Source organism: Mercenaria mercenaria, chromosome 5 (assembly GCF_021730395.1).
Source record: "Mercenaria mercenaria strain notata chromosome 5, MADL_Memer_1, whole genome shotgun sequence".
Lineage (NCBI taxonomy): Eukaryota > Metazoa > Mollusca > Bivalvia > Venerida > Veneridae > Mercenaria > Mercenaria mercenaria.
In genome coordinates, this window is record NC_069365.1 from 54,529,234 (window position 1) to 54,557,169 (window position 27,936).

At 34.2% G+C, this 27,936-nt stretch overlaps 1 protein-coding gene across 1 annotated transcript; it reads right to left on the reverse strand.

Annotated features, from left to right (window-relative positions):
• Positions 1-4,665: 4,665 nt before the first annotated feature.
• Positions 4,666-27,610, reverse strand: LOC123558421 (retron Vc95 probable ATPase-like). The gene is made up of 3 exons (XM_053544615.1): positions 27,532-27,610; positions 7,508-7,816; positions 4,666-7,476 (listed from the first exon to the last, which is right to left on the reverse strand). The coding sequence occupies exons 2-3, from the start codon at positions 7,799-7,801 to the stop codon at positions 5,914-5,916; spliced, it is 1,857 nt and encodes a 618-aa protein (XP_053400590.1). The 5' UTR covers positions 7,802-7,816; positions 27,532-27,610; the 3' UTR covers positions 4,666-5,913.
• Between the last annotated feature and the right edge of the window lie 326 nt (positions 27,611-27,936).

Consider the following 27,936-nt stretch of genomic DNA (forward strand, 5'->3'; position numbering starts at 1 on the left):
TATTACAATAAATAATGAATTCCCTTCTTGCTGTAATACATATATAATTACAACTGTCTGCATACTTTAACGTATAAATTAAACATTTGGTATCATTAAAATTGTCTCCATATTTTAATATATCAATTAAAATTTCGGTGGAATTGGCATTGTCTCCTTGCTTTCATCTATAAATTAAGCATCCTCTGTCATTAGAATTGTAGTTAACGTGGCTATACTTTTTGTATTGATAACAATTTTTACCGACCTGTGTTCGGTTTTGTCAGCCTGCTTTTGTATTACAGCAACAGTCGCCTTATTGAATTTAAAGTTACATAAGGCTTTACATTTTATGTTAAAAACAGATGTCACAGCTATACAAAATAGATGTTATGCATAAATAATAAAAATTAATCTTTGCTCATCAGTATTAAAACTTTGAAAAATATTAGAGAAACAATTGTGGTAAATAGGATTTAACACGAAATATGTTAAAATGTTCATAACGGAAAAAATGTAAGCCAGATTTTTAACAAAGGCATTATGAGCAATTAAGGCAATTTCTTTGGAAAACCGAGGTTTAACTATATGTGACATTGTAATCGAGTTAACGTGCAGCGAACTGGCCTAGTGTTCAGTAGGTATCGTTTAATCGAAATGATGTTATTGAGAGTTTCTTATCACTGATTACCTTCATGCGTATCTATTTTTATAATGAGATAATAAAGATCAATCATTTGAACGTATATATAATGAGCTGTAGTGGTAATGGATGAGGCGCTTTTCCCGAAATCGGGTGGTAGAAGATTCGAGCCCCGACAGAGGCAGGTTTTGCTTCTAAAGAGAGACCGGTTGGTCTGCCGCCAGCTAGTTAAATAATGGTCACCGATTACTTACCTGCCTGGTGCCTGGCGCTAAAAAATATGTTTCGGGAGGTAATGCTGTTCAATGTATATAGGATTTTCATAAGCCAACATAACTGACACCTTCCGGTAGGGGTAACACTGTGATAAACAAACAACCTGCTTTCATATACTGATCTTTCAGTCCTAGTTTTAAAATACTTACGAATTCGCTGTTTTTATTCTTTGTGATTAAGGCTATAGTCCTTTTGATTAAGGCCAAAGGCAATTGTTTGTCGGTGATTTTATTCCTTGTGATTAAGGCTAAAGTCAATTGTTTGTCGTTGCTTTTATTCCTTTTGATTTAGGCCAAAGTCAATTGTTTGCCGTTGTTTTTATTCCTTTTGATTAAGGCCAATGTCAATTGTTTGCCGTTGTTTTTATTCCTTTTGATTAAGGCCAACGTCAATTGTTTGCCGTTGTTTTTATTCCTTGGGATTAAGGCCAAAATCGATTGTTTGTCGTTATTTTATTCCTTTTGCTTAAGGTCAGAATCCATTGTGTGTCATTGTGATTCCCTCTTGTGATTAAGGCCAAAGTCAATTGTTTGTCGTTGTTTTCATTCCTTTTGATTAAGGTCAAAGTCAATTGTTTGTCATTGTGTTTCCCTCTTGTGATTAAGGCCAACTTCAATTGTTTGTCGTTGTTTTTATTCCTTTTGATTAAGGTCAAAGTCAGTTGCTTGTCATTCTGTTTAACTGATATGATTAAGGCCAAATTCAATTGTTTGTCGTTGTTTTTATTCCTTTCGATTCAGGTCAAAGTAAATTGTTTGTCATTGTATTTCCCTCTTGTGTTTAAGGTCAAATTCAATTGTTTGTCGCTGTTTTTATACCTTTTGATTAAGGTCAAAGTCAATTATTGGTCGTTGTGTTTTTTTCCTATTTTTCAGGTCAAAGTCAATTATTTGTCATTGTGTTTACTTTTGTGATTAAGGTAAAATGTAACTGTTTGTCGTTGTTTTTATTCCTTGTAATTAAGTTCAAATACAATTGTTTGACGCTGTTTTATTAGTTTTGATTAAGGCCAAAGTCAATAGTTTGTCGTTGTTTTTATTCCATGTGGTTATTCCAAGGTCCAGATTCATATATCTTTGAAGAAAAACTAATTCAGATCAGAATTTAAGATTTTCTTTTTAGTTTTCTATTTCATTTTAAACATATTGTTTGGTTTATTCAGCTTAGTTTTTTCACTGAACAGTAATAAGATGAAACATACATCTGTCGACCATCCATGTATTTATTAGCAAATGTATTGAAACTATTGATGTGTAAATTTATAAAAGAAATGTCTTTAGACCAACACAGACTTACTGCATTCTACTGTGTTTATATGATAATCATTTTGCATGAGTTGTATCCACCTGTACCAGGCCAGAAAGAAAAACATCACTGCACACGTTATACCCTACCCCTACGTATACCATAAGAATCATGGTCATGAACGGGAAAATATACTGACCCCTTTCAATCGTGCATTTCTCACCTTATTTAATGTCGCACTGACACATGATAGGTCATATGGCGACTTTCCAGCTTTAATGGTGGAGGAAGACCCCAGGTGCCCCTCCGTGCATTATTTCATCACGAGCGGGCACCTGGGTAGAACCACCGACCTTCCGTAAGCCAGCTGGACGGCTTCCTCACATGAAGAATTTAACACCCCGAGTGAGGCTCGAACCCACATCAAGTCATTTCTCACCTTAAGCGCACATTTCGGTAAGTGGGTACTTTGGATATTGAACAAGTGGTAATTCATCTTCCATCGTGCACCGGTCACATTGTCTCAATATGTCATATCACAGAGACACTCTGCATAATCTATGCTTTCGTGAACATTCCAGAAATAAAACTTGGATGATTGGATGTATTTCCCTAATGAACTTCCGGTCAAGACGACAAGGCCGTGTGCACACATTTTTAGATGAAAAGTAAACAACAACAACAACAACAATAAAAAATAAAACAACGACAGAATACTAAATATTAACAGTTATACGATAAAACTCGAACTGATGAACCAAAGTCATCTTTGTGTACACATTTGTATTGTTTATCTAATTCACATTGCAGATTTATTTTGTATATACATGTATACATTCTAGCTTATACTTGTACTTAAACTACGATTGACATACATTTACATATCAGCCAATTAGAATAATTTTAAAATAATAAAATATGCAGCGTGTCTCTGTTATATGAAATATTGAGACAATGTGACTGGTGCACGATGTAAAATAAGTTACCACTTTTTATGAATGCATAGTACCCATTTACCGAACTAAGAGTTTTAGGTGAGAAATGCGCGATTGAAATGGGTTAGTACATTTACCTCTTCATGACCATGGTTCTTATACGAGGGTCCTGCAAAAAGTTATGTCATTGGGTTCGGATTTCTTGTGCTATGTTTTATCAAAATTATTTTTATTACAAACCATCAAAGTATCCCCCCTTTACCGAAACACATTTTTGTAACCTTTTTACCCAATCGCGGAAAGCAGATATTAAATATTCTTCTTTTGCTATGTGTTTGAGATACTGATAAATGGCGCTGCCAAGAGAACTTCTGAACGTATATTTCTTTCCAGAAAGCATTTTCTTAAGCCATGGAAATAAAACAAAATGTCACAGGGACTCAGGCCAGGTAAATAAGGCGGATGGTTTACAACTTCCACCTATTCAGAAGCCAAAAAAAGACATTACAACCTCGCACTTGTGAGAGGAGGCGTTGACGTGTATACGATGGACTCCTGACCATCCTTTGCTTAGACGTTATTATTGTAAAAGTTTTTCTCTTTCTTCTGTACAGAGTTCTTGTAAAATCGTCCAGTGACTGTATGACCAGATGGACAAGGCACTTGAACGGCTGACCCACTAGAATTGAAGAACTTATGGCTCTCTTGGCTATACAGGGGCGTTTTCTTTATCTTTTCGCTTCCATTGCTTATTATCAGCCCTTCTCTGTGGCTCAAACATGTGCGTCCAGGTTTCGTCACGTGTTAGCAAGTTAGAAATAATCCGACTATCACAGCCTTTGTATGTTTTCAAAAGTTCTCGGGGACATTTAAGGCATTGTTTCTTTTGCTCCCCATCACCACCTAGCGCAAACCTTTCTCAGGTCCAAACGCTTTTTCAGAATTGTTTGCGCATCCTGTTCGACCACAGCTGTTATATCAGCGATGTTTGCCTTGATAACAGAGGTTTTAGGCCTACCAGAACGGGTATCATCTTTGACAGATAATTTACCAGCTTTAAAAGCTTTAATCCATCGAAAAAGATGTGTGCATTGAAATGGCCTGAGGTCCATGTATACCACATCAAAAATCTGCTTTGAACCTATATTAAGCCTAGCGCGTCATTTAATATAGCTACGAATTTCAGTCTTTTCGTCCATCTTAAAAATTGACAAGTAAATTTGGTCATAGTATATGACTGCATGTATTTCAATTTGAAATAACTCGGCCATTTGAAAAGCAATTTGCACGAAATAAAGAGGTATCGTTAGCTATTTGACACTCACCTTTCAAGTACAATGAAGCATTTTAAAAATACCTGGGATAAAACTACGGAAACTCATTAGTGACAGAACTTTTTGAAGGACCCTCGTAGTATACCAAGGGGTAGGGTATAACATGTACAGTGGCATTTTTTCTGGTCTAACGCTAGTGGTTGCATGGACAATTTGAGAAATACAAGTACCCACATTGTTTTTACATTGCTAAATTGACAGTGGCATATAAAATAAGGCAAATGGTAATATGGAAGTATCCAGAAGAAAAATCTTAAAGTGCAACTTTATTACAAATAAAATGTGATTCGTTCAGCACTGGTTGTATACATTGGTCAAACACGCACTGTGTAGGCCGCGTAAAGAACAACACTTGATGCCCCTTTAATAATTATCAACCAATAAAATCATCATGTAGATTAGGAAAACGTTCAAGGTATTCGATACATGAAGCTTTGATATGTCAGCAAGTGTCTGCGCGGAAAGAATGTGGAGAAAATGTTATAACTACATGACTGAATATATTCTTGTGATTCTTCGATATAAATGCAGTGGATTGCAAGGCTGTTCTTGAAAATGTCCTTATACGAGTATGACACGTACACAATATGAACTGTTATTACCTGTGTTGACATTCAAAATAGGATATACCTCAACATTCATATTCCAATAAGGACAAAAACATTAACTGAAAGATAAAAAAAAATATTACATCATATGTAAGCGGTTACTTAATAAAAGCTGGTTAAGACAATGAAACAAATAATTTGATATATAAATTTAAAATGTCCATCCGTTTTTTTCCAACATGCTGTCAATGTCATTAATACAATGCAATGATTGAAAATAAACTATTAGTATATGAAACGTTAATATCAATATTTAATCGAGTCGTTTACTTTAGGGATACAATGCAATTATACCACTTGCTTAACTGAAATCGCTTTTAATCTTATATCTTGATTCGAATAAGACATTTTTCTCTTATTATTGAGTCTTGCATTATTCTGTTTTCTTCCCAGCTTCAATGTTTCATAGTGTTCTTATTTTTTATCAAGCATTTTTAAGTACATCTTGCATACTATCAAATATGCCTTCTGATCATCTGTAGCTCACTCCATCATTTCTGTCATTATCGATCATTTTTACTCTTAGTCTGTGTTTTTAACCTCATCACTTCATTTCTTCTCTGTTATGCAAAATACTTATCACAGTTCTATATTCTTAAACTAACTTGAGCTGTAATAATTGATCGCCATCATGTATGTTTCTTTCCAGTAAGTCTTTCGATTGTTAAGGCAAGTTTTATGTATTTTGCAACTCGTTTATTCGAGCCAACAACAGGCATCGAAACTGCTCAACACGGCAACAACATTAATAAATATGACTCTCAGTACACCTACTTTAAGCATGAGCTATTTGCATCACGTTTAATTACAAGAACATAACAACATGTCGCATACTCTCTAGAATTGTTTCGAGTTTACAGCATACTTGTTATGAAATGAATTTACGCGCAATGTTAGGCTTTTCCCAAGTACAAGAATCTGATGAAAGAAACCAGATCACTTTCAGGTTTGCACTGTTCTAAAATAAGCTTGACCCCTGTTCTTATGCTTGCTATTGAAACATCTTCTCGCAGAAACAGTTTTTCGTTTGATTCCTTCTTCTTTTGAAATTTGTCAAGATTTACAGTAACATTTTGCTCACTAAGATCGCTTTTCAATTTGACATTGGACATGCACATTTTAATTACCATGTCTTCTATATCACCGTATTTCCAAATGAAAACATTCGTGTCATCTCCAAACTTTTCTCCCTTTCCTCCCGTCTCTTTGTCGAGGAGAAAAAATGCATCCAGTTTTATTTCCTTACTAACTGATTGACACAATTTAGTATTTCCTTTGCCATTCAGTTTTACGATTGTGAGTTCAACAAGACTGTCTTCAAGTTTCATGTAGTCAAATGTATCCCCTTTGAAAATACATATTGTTTTGGCATCCCCAGAAAGAATTTGCTGTTTTAGTTCAGTTATGAATAGAAAATCTGAATCTCCTTCACAAAACAGGACTTTCTTCGCAAATAATATATCTGACAGATGATCAGATGTGAGAAGTCTTAACTTTTTCATAAAGATTCTTTGTTTTTTAGGCTTTTTGGTGTCCATAGCAATAGCCTTTCCAGAAACTATACAACACTCGTTGTAATTTTGCCTGAAAACGAAACAGTCGGATAAAGTCCATGGTGAGATGAATGCCGTATTGTGCGTTGTTAGAATAACACGTTTTTCGCTTTCATATTGTTTAATCAAGTGTACCATTCTTTCAATAAATTGAGGATGCATTCCTCTGTCAGGTTCTTCAAGAATGATTGTTTTGTACTGTTTACCAGACATTAGAATGGAAAAGGCTTTTGCCTCTAAAATGCCTTCAGGGGCTTTCAGCAGGGCGAACGTACTGCCATTCAAAAGCAATTGCCTGTCACTGTTACTGCTGTCATCACTGAGCCCAAAACTGTATGCCTCAGACTTTGTTAATGCTTTGAATATTTGACCCTCCTTGGTTCTATCAAATCGTGTTTGGTTCTCATCCATAAGGAAGCTTTTAATAATTTCACATCTTCTTTCTGCTTCAGCATAGTTTTCTTCTCGTTTATCGTGTCTAATGCGCTCACTTTCTGACCATTGCAATGGACCAATAGAACGGAGAGGAAAGGTAAATACAATCCTGTTTGTTAATAAGTCTAATGGGCCATCTTCATTTTCAGTCTCCTCGATAGGCCTTGCGGGGTCCAGTTCAGATAGCAAAAATGTCTCAATACATTCATCGATATCTGGTGTATTTTCGAAGATAGCCTTGATGAACTTTTGCTTAGAGTCGACGTTTTCTTTCGAACCCGGTGTCTTGAAGGCATGTACATGTATGCGACCATCTTTTGTATTTACACAGAGAAGATGTTTTTGCATGGGCTTATTCCTTTCAGGATAGTACATAGCAAATTTGTATCTCAGAGTCATATCTTCCCAAGATTTTGGAATAACAACTACCCCGCATATTACATACTCTTTCTTTAACGGGTCAGTGCCAGTCTCTTTCTTTAGCGGATTAGTCTCATTTTTTTTTCTTTAACGGGTCAGCGTCATTTTCTTTCTTTAACGAGCCAGCATCATTCTCTTTCTTCATCGGTTCAGTCTCAAAAATGCATATAAAATACGATAACTTGTCATTCTCAAATGACGACGAGACTGAAGTACTTAACTCTGTGTGTAAGCACCGTCGTATTCCCTCTAAAACAGAACTCTTTCCTGCGCCATTTTCGCCTATGAAAATAAAAGGCCCGGCACCCTGGAAGTCCAGAAACTGTTTTTCTTTGAAGTGAACGAAATTCTTGAAACAAACACTTCTTAGCATTTCGATTGTTTGTACCTGGAAGGATAATGAAATGCCAATGTACAAATTTCTTTTTAATGAAGCTTTCTCGCTGACTTGAGCCCCATCATGAGCCTATCATTTTCATAAAGATAATTTTGTTTCGGAAAGAGGAATTGCGTCAACAAATATCTACTACATGTATTTAGCTTTTATGGTGGCGGAAGACACCAGTTGCGACTTTGGGCATTTCTAAGACACAGACGGGTATCTAGACATTTACATGGACTTTCTACTGGCCATAATTTTGATCCCTGTCAGGACTCGGTATTGGTTTTGGGCAAAGGAGTCAACGCTCAAGACTGTATCAAAAGTATTATCAAGTAAGTACAAAGAAGAAGACTATCTAACATAAACAATAGGCGAAAAATGTATATAAGGTATCGTTTTATAGGCACTGTATTTTTGAATGATAATTATCTCCTGGAAGTACTGAATATGCACCATTGTGTTCCTTTATTAATGTGCTTTTTTGTTTTCGTTTACTCTCTTTAGCACATCTTTGTTTTGTTTTTGTATTTATATCTATTATATGCATATCAATAAAAACCGTGTTGAGAAGGATTTGTTTAACGGGGGTTTACGTCTTCTGAATGTGCCTATTCCTGTTGGATCTTTATCATTGTTTTAAATGTTTGCTTTAGTACTTCGTCTAAATACATCTATTTTTTTAAAAAAGGTTATCTATGTTGTGTTCTTGTTTACATTATTGTAAAAAATCTATATCAGTTATTTAGATATCGTTGATTGAAACATAATGTTTAAGCTTGGATTTATATTCCCCGGAAGCATCGCGATACTCTTTATTTTCTATTCTTTCGCATTTCGTATGCCTATATAAGAATATATTGGCGCTGATTTTAATTATGGAAGAAGCAATACATTCAGTAATCTTTAAAGCGTCTGCTAAAGTTCTGCAATTTGTTAGTAATAATATTATATAGCAGAATAACAAATAAAAGTGAACAAAATAATATTGATACCGGTTAAGAAGAAAACGAAATGTGAAACACAGACTATTACGGAGTTACCACTAGGGGTAATTCGTACCTATACGAAACATTTGTTTTAAAAAAAAAACTTGTTTCAAACGAATTATCACATCTGGAATTAAATTGCTACAGAAAGTTCCATTTTATTACGTTCTATTTAATTCCTGCGCCTCTAAATCGTGGTAAATCTGAATATATATATACATGTATGACAACAACTCAAAAGAGTAACGTCCCTTATTACAATGAGGCGACGCCGTTACCAAGCGACGTTACCAACGTCAACAGTACAGTTTTACTCCTGAAGATTCCGTAAACGAATGAAACCGGTCGAGTTAAATTATTTTATATTAATTAACTGGATTAGAATATATATATATATATATATATATATATATATATATATATATATATATATATATATATATATATATATATATATATATATATATATATATAAGATTTTTTTGATAATTTTTAAGGTTTAAAAATAGACCTTTCTATTAATATATCGTGAACATGATTCCGATCCATGAGGCTAGTGTCGTTGGTTTTGAACGCCTGTCGTATACGTCACAACATCTTTGCAAATGGTGGACGATGTTTTGCGTGCGGAAATTTTTGAGAAAAAATGTTGACATATTTTAGAAGTTTGAAATCAGCTTTTTCTGGAACAGCGATTGTTAAATGATCCATTGTTTCTGTTTTTACTATCAGTACATTATTTTTATTGTATTTTTTTCTTTGGGGACAGTTTGAAATTAAGTGTTTGTTAATTTCTACAATGTAATATTTCCATTTATTTACAAGTGACTAAAAAGATATGATACGACAAAAGTTCTACAAATTTAAATAAAACAATAATCCTATTTAAGGTCTTTAAGGCTTTATTAACGTATGCATGATTTTAATTTGCAAATATTTCAAATTTGCAAGTCCGCCTCTTTAAAAAGTATCAGAACTTCCAGTGGTACATGTAACATGATATCTCCCAGAATAACAAAATTTTGAATATTTGCATTCACAATAAATTGGGATATGACTGTACAATTAACTCCAACATTCTCATAAAATGTTGTGTATCCATTTTGTTCTTGTAAGAATTATGTCTATTAAATTTATCTTTATTATATTTTTATAAGACTTTCCGGTCTTCTTTCGCCTTCAAGTGTAACTATCAGTTAAAATTGTTTTAATTCAATAAGCTACTTAAGACACGTAAATACGTCAGCATTAATTATTTTTATATACAGCACAATTAAATATTGTGTTTGCATTTTAGTATTATTTAATGAAGAGCAATCTTCCTGCAGAACTTCATTTCTTGGTTTTACACAGACAACGGACACGCGTGAACTGTTAAACGAAGCGACTTTGTTGCATAGTTTCAAAGCTGAATTCTTCACTGAATCAGTCTGAATGTATTTTCAATGACATTGTTGTCGTTCCCTAAACTAACATTTTCATTCGCTATTATTTTACCGTTCTCGTGATTTTTCAGTAAACTCAATGTAACGTTACCACCGTTGTTTCATCGATAAACATTCTTGATACGAATATTTATTCTATTGTATATAATGACTTTGGAAATGAATATGTCTTTGTGTTACTCTGTGCAATTAATCCTTTATTTAGAAATCAGTATATTCCGAAATACTATAAAAGGCACGTAACATGCTAAAGATCATTCTTTTGTTCAAACTGAGATTAACTGATATTATTCTTTCCAGCAGTTTGAATTCAATTTAGAAATTATTTTTTTTTGGTATTCATGCAACAAAATAGGATCGACAAATGCATGAATCCCGCTTTCGCCTGAACTCCGAAAAATTTGAATTTATTTCTTATATTTACATGATTTTTCCTTTCCATTTGTAAACATGCTTATATTATAAATTTCACACACTTTGTTGCATTTAACATTACAATCAGCTTCTCGGCAATTCTGTTCACCAGACGGAACAACTGTGACGTCATCCAAGGAAGTTCTCTCTGACTATACGCGGACGTCGTCAAAACAGGGGCCCGTTATCACTAGGCAGCGTTGTCTTTCCTTTTGCTGTTCATACAAAATGAACGTCAAAATTTTCAATGGAAAAGAATAGGGCGTATGCAAATATTGCTTATCGCTTGCAAAGTTTCTTTCATATCTACGTTCGATTTTTTATATAACGATGATAACGATAAAATATAAATGTTAAAGATATAATAAAATGTCTGTTCTGCTTTTGCATATTAGTTGTAATTGATTCTTTGTAAATATAAAGCTGAAGAAACAACAATCTGCTCAACATGAATACTGTGAAATGAAATGGAAATGTCAGAATGCTTATACAAATAAAACAAAGTACATTATATAGAGTAACTTACACGCACGATAATATCCAAAATTATGTCATTACGATAGAGGTCCCGTAAAAGTGCATACAGATAATTTAACGACAAGTTAGTTAATAAACACTTCAATAAGAGTCAATACAATATTTAATTTAATGATTGTAATTATGTTTTGGTTACTCTATCTATGAGCTGTTCAAACATTATGTTTTGGTTACTTATCTATGAGCTGTTCAAACTTTGATAAAATAAATGCGCTGTGCTAAACTTTTTTCATATAAACGACTGTCTCTATACAATAAGCAATACAATACAATACAATACAATATAGACTGTCGTCAGTCGTTAAAGTCCTTGAAAATTAACATCTCTGCCATAAGATCCTATTAAATACCATTTTCTGAACAAAATTAACAATATTTCGTATCTCTGATTTTGATCCTAGAGAGAAAAGGCTTTATTGAGAAGATATCAGCGTCATTATGAAAAAAGAAATAAGCATTATTATAGATAACTTAATTCAACAGACTTTGCAAGTATAAAAACCATTCAAAATATTATATTTCCTAAAGGTTTAATAACAATGGTCACACACAATAAGCTATATAATACTCGATAGTATTATATCAGAAATATACCGGCTAAAACATGTCATATACATGTATATTTAATGGATAATCTGGATAAATGGAGAATCTAATATACCGAATTGAATCAATTTGCGAAGGTTTAATATCACTTTGTTATTCCTTCACGCTCGTAATATGCATCGCAACATGAATACGATATTTTACAGATAAATAAAATGTTTGACAGATGCACTGTTCTAAAGTACATTTGACCCCTTTAATGTTTGATATTGTAATATCATCTCGCACAAAGAGTTTCTTGCGTATAGTCTTCTTCTTTCGAACTTTGGACGCATTTATAACAATTTTTGTCCACTAAGATTGCTTTTCATTAGATATAAACATTTCAGTTCCCAAAAGAAAAGTTCTTCTCATATTTAAACATTTCTTTCTTCCATCAGTCTCTTCTTCGTCGAGGAGAAAAAATACATCTAGTTTTATCGTCCTACTTTTTGGCACTATTTCTTTAACAGAAAAGTCTCATTCCTTTCCTTTAACAGAAACGTCTCATACTCTTTCTTAACCGGAACAGTCTCATCCTTTTTCTTAAAAGGGTCAGTCTCATACTCTATCTCTAACGGAACAGTCTTTCTTTAACGGAACAAACTCATTCTCTTTCTCTAATGGAACAGGTTCATTCTCTTTCCTAAATGGGTCAGTCTCTTTCTCTTTCTCTAACGGAAGAGTCTCATTCTCTTTCTTTAATGGGTCAGTCTCATACTCTTTCTCTAACGGAACAGTCTCATTCTCTTTCTCTAAGGAACAGTCACATTCTGTTTCTATAAAGAAACAGCCTCATACTCGTTTTCTAATGGAACAGTCTCATACCTTTTCTTTAATGAAACAGCCTCATACTCTTTCTTGAAGGGAACAGAGACTCATACTATTTCTTTAACGAAACAGCTGCATACTCTTTCTTAAACGAAACAGCCTCATACACTTCCTTTAACGGACCATTATCGTACTCTTTCTTTAAGGGAAAAAGCCTCATACTCTTTCTTTAAGGGAACAGTCTCATTCTCTTTCTTTGAAGGAACAGTTTTATACTCTTTCTTAAAAGGATTAGCCTCATACTATTTCTTTAAGGGAACAGCTTCATAGTATTTCTTTAACGAAACAGCATCATCCTCTTTCTTTAAAGGAACATCCTCATACCCTTTCTTTAAGGCACATCCTCATACTCTTTCTTAGATGGGACAGACTCGTACACTTTCTTTAAGGGATCAGCCTCACACTCTTTCTTGAAGGGAACAGCCTCATACAGTTTATTTAACAAAACAGCCTCATACTCTTCTTTAAGTGTTAGCCACATACTCTTTCTTCAACGGAACAGTCTTATACTCTTTCTTTAACGGGGCAGTGTCATCCTCTTTCTTTAACGAAACAATCTCATACTCTTTCATTAAGGGAACAGCTTCATACACTTTCTTTAAGGGGACAGTCTTATACTCTTTCTTTAAAGGAACAATATCATACTCTTTTTATTAACGAAACAGCCTTATAATCTTTTTTTAAGGGAACAGCCTCATTCTCTTTCTTAAATGGAACAGTCTCAATTCGTTTCTTTAACGGATCAACCTCATACTCTTTTTTTAACGAAACAGACCTATGCTCTTTATTTAAGTAAACATTCTCATACTCTTTGTTTAAGGGGACAACCTTATAATCTTTCTTTAATGGAACAGTCTTATCCTCTTTCTTTGAAAGAACAGGTTTATACTCTTTCTTAAAGGGAACATCCTTATACTCTTTCTTTAACGGATCACCCTCATACTCTTTCTTTAACCTATTGCCCTGATACTCTTTCTTTAAGGGAACAGCCTCATACTCTTTTTTAACGAAATTAGACTCATACTTGTTCTTTAACGGATCAGCCTGATACTCTTTCTTTAACAGAACAATCTCATACTCTCTTTTAACGGATCAGCCTGATACTCTTTCTTTAACCTATCAGTCTCATACTCTTTCATTAAGGGAACAGCTTCATACTCTTTATTTAACGAAACAGTATCATATCCTTTCTTTGAAGGATCAGCTTCATACATATTCTTTAATGGAACAGCCTCAGACACTTTTTTAAACGGATCAGCCTGATACTCATTCTTTAAGCGATCAGCTTCATACGATTTTTAAGGGAACAGCTTCATATCTTAACATTAAGGGAACAGCCTCCTACTCTTTCTTCAATGTAACAGTCTCATATTCTTTCTTTAAAGGAACAGCCTAATAGTCTTTCTTGAAACAGTCTTGGAACAGTCTCAAACTCATTCTTTTAGGGTTCAGTCTCAAACTCATTTTTGAACGGAACAGTCTAATACTCTTTCTATCACGGAACATTCTCATGCTCTTTCTTAAACGGAACAGTCACCTTCTCATTCTTTAACGGATCAGCCTCATACTCTTTCTTTAACGAAACAGCCCCACAATCTTTCTTTAGAGGAACAATCTCATTCTCTTTCTTTAACGGAATAGTCTCGTACTCGTTCTTTAAGGTTCTGTCTCTTACAGCCTCATACTCTTTCATTAACGAGAAAGCCTTATAATCTTTCTTTAAGGGAACAGCCTCATTCTCTTTCTTAAATGGAACAGCCTCAATTCACTTCTTTAACGGATTCAGCCTCATACTCTTTCTTTAACGGATCAGTCTCATACTCGTATTTTAAGGGATCAGCTTCAAACACTTTCTCTAGCGGAACAGCCTCATACTCTTTCTTAAACGGATCAGCTTCATACGATTTTTTAAGGGAACAGCTTCACATTTTATCTTTAAGGTAACAGCGTCATACTCTTTCTTCAGGGTAACAACCTCATACTCTTACTTGAACGGAACAGCCTCATACATCTTTTTCTTTAACGAAACAGTCTCATACTCTTTCTTTGAAAGAACAGTCTCAAACTCCTTCTTTGACGGTTCACTCTCAAACTCATTTTTGAACGGAACAGTCTCAATCTCTTTCTTTCGCGGAACAATCTCATACACTTTCTTAAACGGAACAATCACCTTCTCATTCGTTAACGTATCAGCCTCATACTCTTTCTTTAACGAAACAGCCCCACAATCTTTCTTTAAGAGAACAATCTCATTCTCTTTCTTTAACGGAACAGCCTCATAATCTTTCTTCAAGGTAACAGCCTCATACCTTTTCTTTAAAGGAACAGCCTCATACATCTTTTTCTTTAACGAAACATACAGGTAAACAAGCAAAACAGCCAAACAATCTTTCTTTAAGGGAACAATCTCATTCTCTTTCTTTAACGGATCAGCCTCATGCATTATTTTAACGGATCAGCCTCATACACTTTCTTTAAGGGATCTGTTTCATAAACTTTCTTTAACGGAACAGCCTAATACTCGTTTTTAAACGGATCAGCCTCATACTCTTTCTTTAAGGGATAAGCTTCATACAATTTTTTTAATGGAACAGCTTCACATTTTATCTTTGAGGGAACAGCCTCATACTCTTTCTTCAAGGTAAAAGCCTCATACTCTTTTTTTAAAGGAATAGCCTCATACTACTCTTTCTTTAACGAAACAGTCTCATACTCTTTCTTTGAAGGAACAGTCTCAAATTCCTTTTTGACGGTTCACTCTCAAACTCGTTTTAGAATGGAACAGTCTCATAATCTTTCTTTAAGGGAACAATCTCATACTCATTCTTAAACGGAACAATCACCTTCTCATTCGTTAACGGATCAGCCTCATACTCTTTCTTTAACGAAACTGCCCCACAATCTTTCTTTAAGGGAACAATCTCATTCTCTTTCTTTAACGGAACAGTCTTGTACTCGTTCTTTAAGGTTCGGTCTTATACTCTTTCTTTAAGGGAACAGCCTCATACTCTTTCATTAATGAAAAAGCCTTATAATCTTTCTTTAAGGGAACAGCCTCAGTCTTTTGCTTAAACGTAACAGCCTCAATTCATTTCTTTGACGGATTCAGCCTGATACTCTTTCTTTAACGAAACAGCCTCATACTCTTTATTTAAGTAAACAGCTTCATACTCTTTCTCTAACGGAACAGTCTCATACTCTTTCTTTGAAGGAACAGTTTTATACTCTTTCTTAATGGGAACAGCCTCATACCGTTTCTTAAAGGAATAAGACTCATACTCTTTCTTTAACGGAACAGTCTCATACCCTTTCTTTAACGGATCACCCTCATACACTTTCTTTAACGGATTGCCTTCATACTCTTTCTTTAAGGGAACAGCCTCATCCTCTTTTTAACGAAATCAGCCTCATACTCTTTCTTTAACGAAACAGTGTCATACTTCTTCTGTAACAGATCAGCCTCATACTCTTTCCTTAACAGAACAATCGTATACTCCTTTTAACGGATCAGCCTCATACTCTTTCTTCAACGGAACAGCCTCATACTCGTCTTTAACAGAACTGCCTCATACTCTTTCTTTAACGTAACAGTCTCATACTCTTTCTTTAACGAAACAGCTTCGTACTCTTTCTTTAAGGAAACAGCCTCATACTCTTTCTTTTACGGATCCGTCTCATACTTTCTTTAAGGAAACAGTCTCATATTATTTCTTTAAGGAAATCGCCTTATACTCTTTCAATAAGGAAACAGTCGCATACTCTTTGTTGAAAGCAACAGCCTCATACTCTTTCTTTAAGGAAACAACCTCATACTCTTTCTTTAACGAAACAGTCTCATACTCTTTCTTTAAGAAAACAGTTGCATACTCTTTGTTAAACAGAATAGTGTCATTCTCTTTCTGTAACGGAACTGTCTCATACTCTTTCTTTAGCGGGACAGTCTCATACTCTTTCTTTTACGAAACAGCCTCATACTCTTTCTTTAACGAGACAGCCTTATACTCTTTCTTTGAAGGAGCAGTCTCAAACTCCTTCTTTGACGGTTCACTCTCAAACTCATTTTTGAACGGAACAGTCTCATACTCTTTCTTCCATGGACCAATCTCATACTCTTTCTTTAACGGATCCGTCTTTTATTTTTTCTTTAACGGAACAGTCTCATTCTTTTTTCTTTAACGGATCAGCCTCATACTCTTTCTTTAACAAAACAGCCCCATACTCTTTCTTTAACAAATCAGCCTCATACTGTTTCCCTAAGGAAGCAGTCTCATACTCTTTCTTTAAATGAGCAGTCTCGTACTCTTTCTTTAAGGATCCGTCTCGTAATCTTTATTTAACGATTCAGTCTCATACTCTTTCTTTAACAAAACAGCCTCATACTCCTTCTTTAACAAAACAGCCTCATACTCTTTCTTTAACAAAACAGCCTCATATTGTTTCCCTAAGGGAGCAGTCTCATACTCTTTCTTTAACGGAGCAGTCTCGTACTCTTTCTTTAAGGATCCGTCTCGTAATCTTTATTTAACGATTCAGTCTCATACTCTTTCTTTAACAAAACAGCCTCATACTCCTTCTTTAACAAAACAGCCTCATACTCTTTCTTTAAAAAAACAGCCTCATATTGTTTCCCTAAGGGAGCAGTCTCATACTCTTTATTTAACGATTCAGTCTCATACTCTTTCTTTAACGTAACAATCTCTTTCCCTTTCTTTAGCGGACCCGTCTCATACACTTTATTTAACGGATCAGCCTCATTCTCTTTCTTAAACATACGGTAACTTGCTATTCTCAAATGACGACCAGGCTGAAGTACTTAACTCTGTCTTTTGGCACTGTCGTATTCACTCCAAAACAGAACTCTTTCCTGGTGGACGGATAGCTCAGTGGTTTGCACACTGGCCTTCCAATCCTGAGGTTAGGTGTTCGAACCCCGGCAGCTACTCTGGAATTTTCAGAAACGCTTTTCAGTGTTTCCCACCCAACTAGAGGTGTACTGGTCAGGGACCCAGGCACTCCTTGCGTGTATCAGTGCTATACACTGGGCACGTTAAAGAACCAGGCTGTCTATTCGCAATGAGCTAGGCTAAGTTAGCCGGACAAGCCTGTATCTGATTTCTGATCTCTCTGTCGTGGGGAATTTGTCTCACTCTGTCCCTCTGGTCAGATCGCTCTGTGTCTGTTCTAGTAGAGGATGAATTATGCGCCCTGTGTGGCTGCATTTGAACTATGTAAAGCGCCTTTAAACATGAAATTGATCATGAAAAGGGCGCTATATAAATCTGGTATAATAATAAGCCATTTTCACCAATGAAAATAACAGGCCAAGCACCCTGAAAGTCTAGGAACTGTTTTCTTTAGAAGTGAACAAAATTCTTAAGAAAACACTTCTTAGCATTTCGATTGTTTAAGTTTGCTCGTTTACTTGAGCCCCATTATGCCTCTATCATGTTACTTAAAATAATTTTGTTTCGGAAAGAGGAAATTGCGTCAACAAATGCTTACTGTTTAGTTTGTATGGTGGCGGAAGACACCAACAGTAACGTTGGGCATTTCTAAGACACAGACAGATATCTAATCAGAAACATGGGTTTTCAGCAAACCAGAATTTTAACCCTTGCGATGAATCCGTGTTGCTTTCGGAGGAGAAAGGAGTCAAGGTTATAGGCTTTTTTCAAAAATTTTATCAAGTATAGAGAAGACATCTACCGAATTTAACCAATTATATAAATGCGATAAAAGTACATAAAGTATATTTTAGGATGTGTATTTTTGAATGATAATAATGTCCCTGAAGTACTGAATGATTATACACCATTACCTTCATGTAAGTGTTTGTTTTGTCCTCGTATACTTATCTTATCGTGACCATGTATTTTTAAGTACATATCTATTATACACATATCAATAAATACCCAAATAATGGGTTTGTTTTATTGGGTGCTACGTCTTTTGAACGTGGCTGTTCCTGTTGAATTTTTATCTTTTTTATATGTTTGCATTACTACTTAATCTATTAGATAAATCTTTTTCTAAAAGATTATCCATGCTGTGTTCTGTTCAAACACTATTGTTATAAATCCGTGTCAGTTATTTAGATAAATTGAAACGTAGTGTTTTAGCTTCAAGTTGGATCTAAGCTCCATAATAGCATCTCAATACTCTCAATTCTCTTTTCTTTCGCATTGCCTATATTTAACAATTTTGTAGCTTACCTTACCTTTCACACACAGTCTATCAAATACAATTTTAGAATAAATAATTTGTTAGTAATAATATGGAATAGAGGAGAACAAATGAAAGTGAACAAAGTAATACTGAAAACGGTTCTGACGAAAGAAGCAAAGAAATGTGCAACACAGATTTTTAATAACATTATTATAGGGCTGTCACTAAAGCTGATTCGTATCCATACTAAAAGCTGGTTTCAAAAACTGAACGAACTATCTCATTTGATAAATCTATTGCTGCAAAAAAAGTGCTATTTTAGAACATTTTTCTAACACGCTTCATGGTCCAATTCTTGCGCATTTGAACTCTGATTCGTAGTAAACGGGACAATAAACCACGTAAATACCTTGATTATTTAAAAAGTTACTGAATGTTATATTTTTATTCTTTTCACTATCCCTTATTGTCATCTTGTCTTCTTTCATTTATCAAATTACATCGAGTAGTTCCCATGAGCGGATCCAAATTTATTGTCTTAAATTTTCAAAATGTGAAAAAGTAAGAACAAAAGGCAGTTAATTATAAAACTATTCAAAAAGAATTAAAATGATTGAGCTCTTTACTTTATTTTGTGTATCAAGTTACATTAGACTCCTCTTTGCGAAGATAAACCTATAGTCTTAAATTGCTCGGGAAGGACTGACGGACGGACGGATGGAACGGCGGACTAGACGAAGTAATTACAAATATAGCGCTTACCCCTACAAACTCTTTAGTTTTAGTGAGGGATTATTGACTAAATGTATACTTACTTAATATTTATATTCCGACATAAATTTAACTCTTCTAGTAAGTCTAGTAAGGTTTTGGTTAAATCTGGTTCGAAAGGTAATCTTTAGACCCAGGATAAGATAAGTACGCTACATTTCTCTGTTTACATAAAAACAGTTCTCTTGTCTTAATGAATCACACTTGAAATGACCTTCGATAACATGCAGCTTATATGATAGTGTATTTTCATATTCTTATTCGTATAAGATGTAAATTCTATATAAACATTTTACTGAATGACAAAACACATGATCCAAAATACGTCAGGTAGCAATGAAGCTAGTTTATCAACGTGTTCCCCCGTTCCAAAGTTAATGCCTATGATCACTTGTGGATTTCTTCTCAAAGCGGAAAGTTACCACATAATCTTAATTGTGTTTTCCTGGCATAAAATGAAAACTAAAAGCAGAAAATTAAGTTTTGGTTACTTAATGTTCGTAAGTTGCGGAATGTATCTACCATATTACATTACCGAAGAAGACAAATGTTAAAATATCAAACTTTCCACTATCTGAATTTGTTTCTATTTCTTCAAATCTTTAACAGTGCATATCGATAGTTTATATCGTTTCAAACTTAAATGGCGGCATATCTTGAATATCATTTAATTAAAGAGATCATGCACAAGGACATTATTACAAAAAGTGCGCACCAAATTTTGTTATCAGTCTGTCAATAACCTTGATCAATAAGTTATATTTGTACACTTATTTAATGCGTATAAACCTTTCATGTCAATAAATTCAATATTTTAGAGACACTTATTGTTTGGCTGCATTCTGCATTATCAAGTAGAATTAAATAGCAAAGGTAAATCATAAAGAAAATATCATTTAATAGTAAAATAATTATAGGTCAGATAATGGAATCAGACTGAAGATTTATTTTCTTAATTTTTGTAGATAGATAATGAAGTTCAACTATTTAGTTGTTTTGTTCACAGTTTTACTACTGGTTTTTAATTTCTTTTGGTCAGATGTAAATAAATGCTGTCAGGTGTCGTACTTACAAAACAATATAGGGTTGATTTGGGTAAAACTGAAATTTGATTTGATATAACGATAATAGTACATGTTGGCATTTTAGTTTCTGACTTAGTCCAAGACAACTATTATATAAGTGTCATCATGATTAATATTCATTTTAACATTGAGCGAGATAAGACGAGCTGTTCAAGATAAAGAAGGAGGATTGTAAAAGGAACACGAAAATATGTTCCATAAAGAAAATATCATTTAATAGTAAAATAATTATAGGTCAGAAAATGGAATCAGACTGAAGATTTATTTTCTTAATTTTTGTAGATAGATAATGAAGTTCAACTATTTAGTTGTTTTGTTCTCAGTTTTACTACTGGTTTTTAATTTCTTTTGATCAGATGTAAATAAATGCTGTCAGGTGTGACGTTAAACAAACCGAAATTAAAATACTACTGCAGCACTTGGTCCATTCTCATATATGTTTAACAAACAATGAAGATATTTCTCTGAGATAGCTATCAAAACTACATCATCTGCATGTAATAACTACTTTCCCATCATCAAAATGCATTCCTTTTACAGCCTACAACTTCTGACAAATTCATGTATAGGCCTAAATGAATGATAAAAAAGATTTTTAAAAAGCTGTAACAAAGAGCTAGGTTGTTTAAACCAATAATAACTATCGACTGGTATAAACAAGCTCGTAATAAAATGTATTAACTTCACGGATAACAAAAATTCTGATAAAGGGACTACACTGCACGTATGGATTCAGGATGAATATCAAGTTTAACTAACGTTGCGCTCTATGCCACGCACTAAACAGTGCTATACCAAAGACGTGTTTGTTAATAAAACTGATAAAGTTATCATTTTTTAACATTCTCCCAGTACTTTGTCTTTAAGTTCTCACTTTTTTTTTTATCACAACCGTTTCTCTTACTTCTGCTATCGTATTTAGTGTCATCATGATTAATATTCATTTTAACATCGAGAGAGACAAGGGGAGCTGTTAAAGATAAAGAACGAGGATTGTAAAAGAAACAAGAAAATATGTTCCATTGAGCATTTTTTCTTCATTTAACTGCGCATTGTCTTTAAAGGTGGTTACTCAGATTTTGGTCAACTAATGGATTTGCTCAAAACTTAACCAGCTGATCATTTACACTTATTCGTATTCACTGAGTTTTTAATACACCGGAATTATCTTTAGAATTTGATTTTCCTAACCTTGTTGTCCTGCCAAGATTGCGTTAACTTAGCATTAGTGTAAATCAAAATAATATATTTTGCCTAAGGAATAATAGGAATATTAGCTTTATTATATTAGAGGTGCATTGACAATTACATACGTTGTCAACTTAATGATTAATAAGAAATGCAAGTTTATAAAATCATCATTACCTCCATTTGTCTATCTCGGTTGCGCAACCAAGATAGATTGAAAATAGGTGAATTCCGACGCTACAAGCTGTTTTAAAACTTGCCTTTTGTTTCAGGTAGTTTGAAAATCTCCATATTTATTAAACCTTCAAGCTCGTAATATGCATCGCAACATGAATACGATAATTTACAGATAAATAAGATGTATGACAGATGCACTGTTCTAAAGTACATTTTATCCCTTTAATGTTTGATATTGTAATATCTTTTCGCAGGAAGAGTTTCTTGCGTGTAGTCTTTCCTTTCGAACGTAGGCTGCATTTACCACTAAGATTGCTTTTCATTAGACATAAACATTTCAGTTCACAAAAGAAACGTTATTCTCGTAATTAAACATTTCTTTTCTTTCCTCAGTCTCTTCTTCGTCTAGAAGAAAAAATACATCTAATTTTATCGTCCTACTTTTTGGCACTATTTCTTTAACAGAAAAGTCTTATTCTCTTCCTTAAACAGAAACGTCTCATACTCTTTCTTTACCGGAACAGTCTCATCCTTTTTCTTTAACGGGTCTTCTCTGTCTCTAACGGTTCAGTCTAATTCTCTGTCTTTAACGGAAGAGTCTCATTCTCTTTCTCTAACAGAACAGGTTCATTCTCTTTCTTTAATGGGTCAGTCTCTTTCTCTAACGGAACAGTCTAATTCTCTTTCTTTAATGGGTCAGTCTAATACATGTTCTCTGACGAAACAGTCTAATTCACTTTCTTTAATGGGTCAGTCTCTTTCTCTTTCTCTAACGGAACAGTCTCGTTCTCTTTCTTTATTGTGTCAGTCAAATACACTTTCACTAACGGAACAGTCTCATTCTCTCTCTATAATGGGTCAGTCTTTTTCTCTTTCTCTTACGGCACAGTCCCGTTCTCTTTCTTAACGGGTCAGTATTATTCACTTTCACTTACGGAACAGTCTCATTATCTTTCTTTATACCCCAGTCACACATACGGCGCGGATAGCTACGTCTAATCACGGATAGAAACGAAGTAATCCGTATCGATCCGTACCTGAGCCGTACGGATTGGTACGGATTGATACTACTTTAAGGTACGGCTCAGGTACAGATCGATACGGATTACAACGTTTCTATCTGTGGCTAGACTTAGCTATCCGCGCCGTATGTGTGACTGTGGTATTAGATTGGCCAGTCTCTTTCTCTTTCTTTAACGTAACAGTCTCATTCTCTTTCTTTAATGGTTCAGTCTAATAAACTGTCTCTAACGGAAAGTCTCATTCTCTTTCGCCAACGGAACAGTCACATTCTCCTTCTTAAACCGTGGTGGCAAAACCACCTGACTTATTATCTAAGACTGCGAGTAAAATCGAACAAAAAGTGGCTCGATTCAGGTAACATTATTGTCGTTTATTTTAATACTCGGTGGATTTTCACAAACCAAAGACTAACCCTGTTCCAAACAAAGATACACCCTCGACAGCCGGAAATATAAAGGGAATTGCTGAGATTTATTTACAAAAAATGAAAAAGCCACTAGCAACTTGAATTGCACATAATTTCCTTATTATATCTCGGTTTTGACCCAAAGGAAAATATGAAAGTAAATGCTAGACTCGTTTCTGGAAAAACACAACTTTGCTATGGTTCTGAGCATTCTCAGAGTGCTTTGGCCGAGAGCAACCACAAATTGTGTCGTTGAATAAGACTATTTTCTGATTGAAACTGCCATTTGAGCAGCATTGGTCATTTATTTAACTTATGTCAGAATATTTCATGACCGGACCGATTTTTAGTGCAAAGCCAAAGCTGGTCTGATTAAGGTTGAACCTACATATCTAATGGTATAATTATTTTTACTTCTATTAACACCGATCCAAAGTATATGTGTAATTCAAATAATAAGTTTCCTTTCAAATTTCAGGCTACCATACAGTCAGCCCTACATTACCGTGAAGCTAGCTGCTAGCAGAGAAACCCCAATTCAAGGCAAAACTTTATTACTAGTAAAACTAAATATTTCAAAATTAAAGAGACATCTGCTACAGTAACTGGGTCTCATTCATATTTCAATGTTATATGTTCACGTCTAAAAGTGAAGAGAAATAAATACACTGCAAGAAATCTTTAGAGGGACTTTTAACTGGCTCGAAACAATCACATTACTGTTACAACATTTTTTATATAGTGAAACTTATTCAGAACTAAAATGTAAATTATCATGAATTTCAAGAGGCATCTCCTGTTATAGATTGCTAACAGGGAACTTTGTTTTGCAATACTTCTACCACATGTTAAAATAATAAGTTTTCCTTCCAGATTTCAGTCTATCATAGTCCTGTCGTATCACCGAGCATCGTGCTAGCTGAGAAAACCAAATTCAAGGTAAGACTTGATTACTCGTGGTTACTCAAGTGTTATGTGTTTTGTTTTCAAAAGTAAGCTTGGACATTTACTTAATGGTCCACATAAATAATCGGTAGTGTTTATACTGTTACAGAAATTAGAGACGATGTTAGAAAAATGATGCAGAATTCAATGAAAGGACTGAAAAGGATAATAAAGTATCAAAAGCTCAGAACGCAAAATTACAAAATGAAGTAAACGCGTTATCATTAAAGCTGTGTGAAGTTGAAACTACATTGACAAACAATACAAGAATGCCTCGAAAAACAGAGTAAAATAAAAAATCTTAAAGTTTTCAATATTCCTGAAACTTTAAACGAAAAATCGATAGAATTAGAAGAGAAAGTTACGGATAAAATTACAAAGGCTTTCTCAGACTGAAATTTCTTTTGAGAATGTATATAGGCTCCCGGGAAAAACTTCCCCTAAAACAATGTTAGTCAAATGTTCAAATTTGAAAGTTAAAGAGAAAATCCTGGGTGCATTTCGTGAGAAGCGCAAGGGTGGCAAATCGGATTTTTACAGTTTCGAATTGGGGAAGATCTACCGGAACGGAGTTCGAAAGCTCGTAGGGACCTTTTCCCCTTCTTTCAACAATGTCGCAAAGAAGAGAGACATGTCTACTTTAAGGATGACTATCTTATAGTAGATGGTCAAAAATATGATTTCGACAAAGAGAGGAAAACTGTTGTCCCTTGTAAAAAATAGGGGTGAGCTGACACCCAAAATACAATACCGTGATTGAAATATGTTCAATAAATATCCGAGATCTAAGAAAATACTGGGACCAGGAGGAATTCCTAAATTATTGCAAACAGTTCGACGTGGTAAGTGTATGTGAAACATGACAAATATTATTTGACGATTTTAACGAATTTATTCCAGGCTATAAAAGCTATGACAGTACGCGTTCTAGAACAAAAGGTCATCGAGGGTCAGGTGGTGTCTCGGTGTTTATCAAGAACTGGTTAGTTGTCATAAATAATCTGTTGTTAATGAATATAATGACACTGATAAAGATATTATTTTTCTGCTTTCAAAGTTTTTGATAAAAGCATTTCATACACGAAAGTCAAAAGTTAATGACTAAACAATGATAGTTGAATTTCAATATGTTGGCACTGTACTTGTATATATGCTTTATGTCGTTTTTATTTAGTGAACTGTTTCAACATATTTGTAAATTATACCAGTAGTATATGACACCATTTTAACGGCATTTTATTTAAATATGTACACAATTAGTTTACTTGAAGATTACATAGAGACTAGCACATACTGTGAAATCATTTAATTTCATGGGCATGAAATTTCTTGGTTTTGGTCTAAACGGCAATTTCGTGCGGATATGAATTCGTGGATTTCAACTTTTGAACACAAAACGAATGGGAATTAAATTGTTCGTTGGGATTAAATTTCGTGAATTGACTCAACCACGAAATCCATGAAATTTAGTCCCCCATAAATATTTATGATTTAACTGTAGTAAGACTGGATTATATGTATATTACAATTTAAACACGTTGCTTAATGATATAATTATTTTATAACAAGGTTTGTTAACGGAAACAAATATCCCACAATACTACTCTGTACGATAAAACTTGCCATGTTAAATGTATTTTGGGCCCGATGCCTTTTAGTACGAATAAACTGTATTGTATTGTATTGTATTGTATTTAAAGGACCAGCCTTATACTCTTTCTTTAACGAAACAGCTCATACTCTTTATTTAAGGGAACAGCCGCATACTCGTTCTTTAACGAAACAGACTAAGTATAATCTGAAAAGAAGATCCCTCGGAAGCACCGAGAACAAGGCAAACAGTCAAAATTGCAGACTCGGTTTGATTGAGTCTGTTCATGAGCAGTAATGGAAAATGCAACACTGCCCACACCCCCTAGCACCGGCTGAAGCAGTATTCAATCTTCAAATCTAAATGAGTTGAAATTAATGATCCCGAAGGACCAGAAAATATAACAACACTGAGATGAAGTCGGGGCGACATTTTACGGCCGCCGCACAGCACTTAACATCGTTGTGAAGTAAATATAATCTGAAAAGTAAAACTCTTTATTTAAGGGAACAGCCTAATACTCTTTCATTAAGGGAACGGCCTCTTACTCTTTCTTTAAGGGAACAGTCTTATACTCGATCTTTCTTAAAAGGAACCGTCTTATAATCTTTCTAAAATGGAACAGCTCATACTGTTTCTTTAAAGAAACAAACACATACACTTTCTTTAACAAAACAGCCTCTTACTCTTTCTTTAACGGAACAATCACATACTCTTTCTCTAAGAGAATAGCCTCATACTATTTTCTTTAACGGAACAGCCTCATACTCTTTCTTTAAGGGAACAGCCTAATACACTTTCTTTAAGGGAAAAGCTTCATGCTCCTCTTTTATGGGAACAGTCTCGTACTCATTTTATTAAAGGAACAATCTTACACTCTTTCTTAAAGGGATCATCCTCATACTCTTTCTTTAAGGGAACAGCCTCATACACTTTCTATAGCGAAATAGCATCGTTCTCTTTCTTTAAAGGAACAGCCCCATAGTCTTTCTTTAAGGTGAGTCCTCATACTCTTTCTTAAATGGGACAGCCTCGTACACTTTCTTTAACGGATCAGCTTCACACAAACACAAAGGATTGCTCACTAAAATAAAACTGAAAAAAAAACTCAAACAAGAAAGTTATTGTTGAATTACATACGATTTATTGTGTACATTCAAAGTCAGCAATTAATATTTTTTGTGCGAAAATAATAGCGCTCTACCTTGTCCAAACATTTATCAATATCCTACAGATTCTAACTTAAAGAAAAAAGAGAAATAAGTTCACTGTCTTTATTTCCATTTTGCATATGTAAGCTAACACACAGTATTTGGTTTGCTACAAAGTACTGCATATGAAAAGACATGGTGGTCAAGGAAGGCCACATTCCAAAACTAAAAGAGCATAATTTTATTCCCCATTAAACATTTATTGTTACAGAAATCGAGTGGCTTGCAATAAGGGCATAGAAATGGTTCCATTATTAATTTTCAACTTGGTATTCATGAACTACAATGCATATAAATATCAAAACACATTCAACAAATTTTTGAAAATGTTTTGTCTTAAAAATTATATAGAGTAACTTACATACACGAACTTATCCAAAGTTATGTCATAATAATAGAGGTCCTGTAAAATACATACAGATTATTTAACGACAAGTCAGATAATAAATATCTCAATAAGAGTCAATACAATATTTAATGATTGTAATTATGTTTTGGTTACTGTATCTATCAGCTATTCAAACTTTGATAAAATAAGTGCACCGTGCTAACGCTTGTTTTTTCATATATATAAACGATTGTCTCTTGACAATAAGCAATACAATACAAAACAATACAGATTGGTATCAGTCGTTGGAGTCCTTGAAAATAAATATCTTTGCCATAAATTCCTCTTTGTAAGCACTTTCTAAACAAAAGTAACGGTATCTCTTTCCTTCCACTCTATCTCTGTTGAGATGAGCCAAGACAGAGAAAAAAATTATGA

What these genes read in the sequence shown, in the direction of transcription:
- LOC123558421 (XM_053544615.1), bottom strand. Translation starts at nt 7,801, where the DNA reads ATGCTAAGAAGTGTTTGTTTCAAGAATTTCGTTCACTTCAAAGAAAAA. An exon ending in CTGACCCGTTAAAGAAAAAA is followed by an intron (nt 7,477 to 7,507) that starts AAATGAGACTAA and finishes AAGAAAGAGACT; the next exon opens with GGCACTGACCCGTTAAAGAA.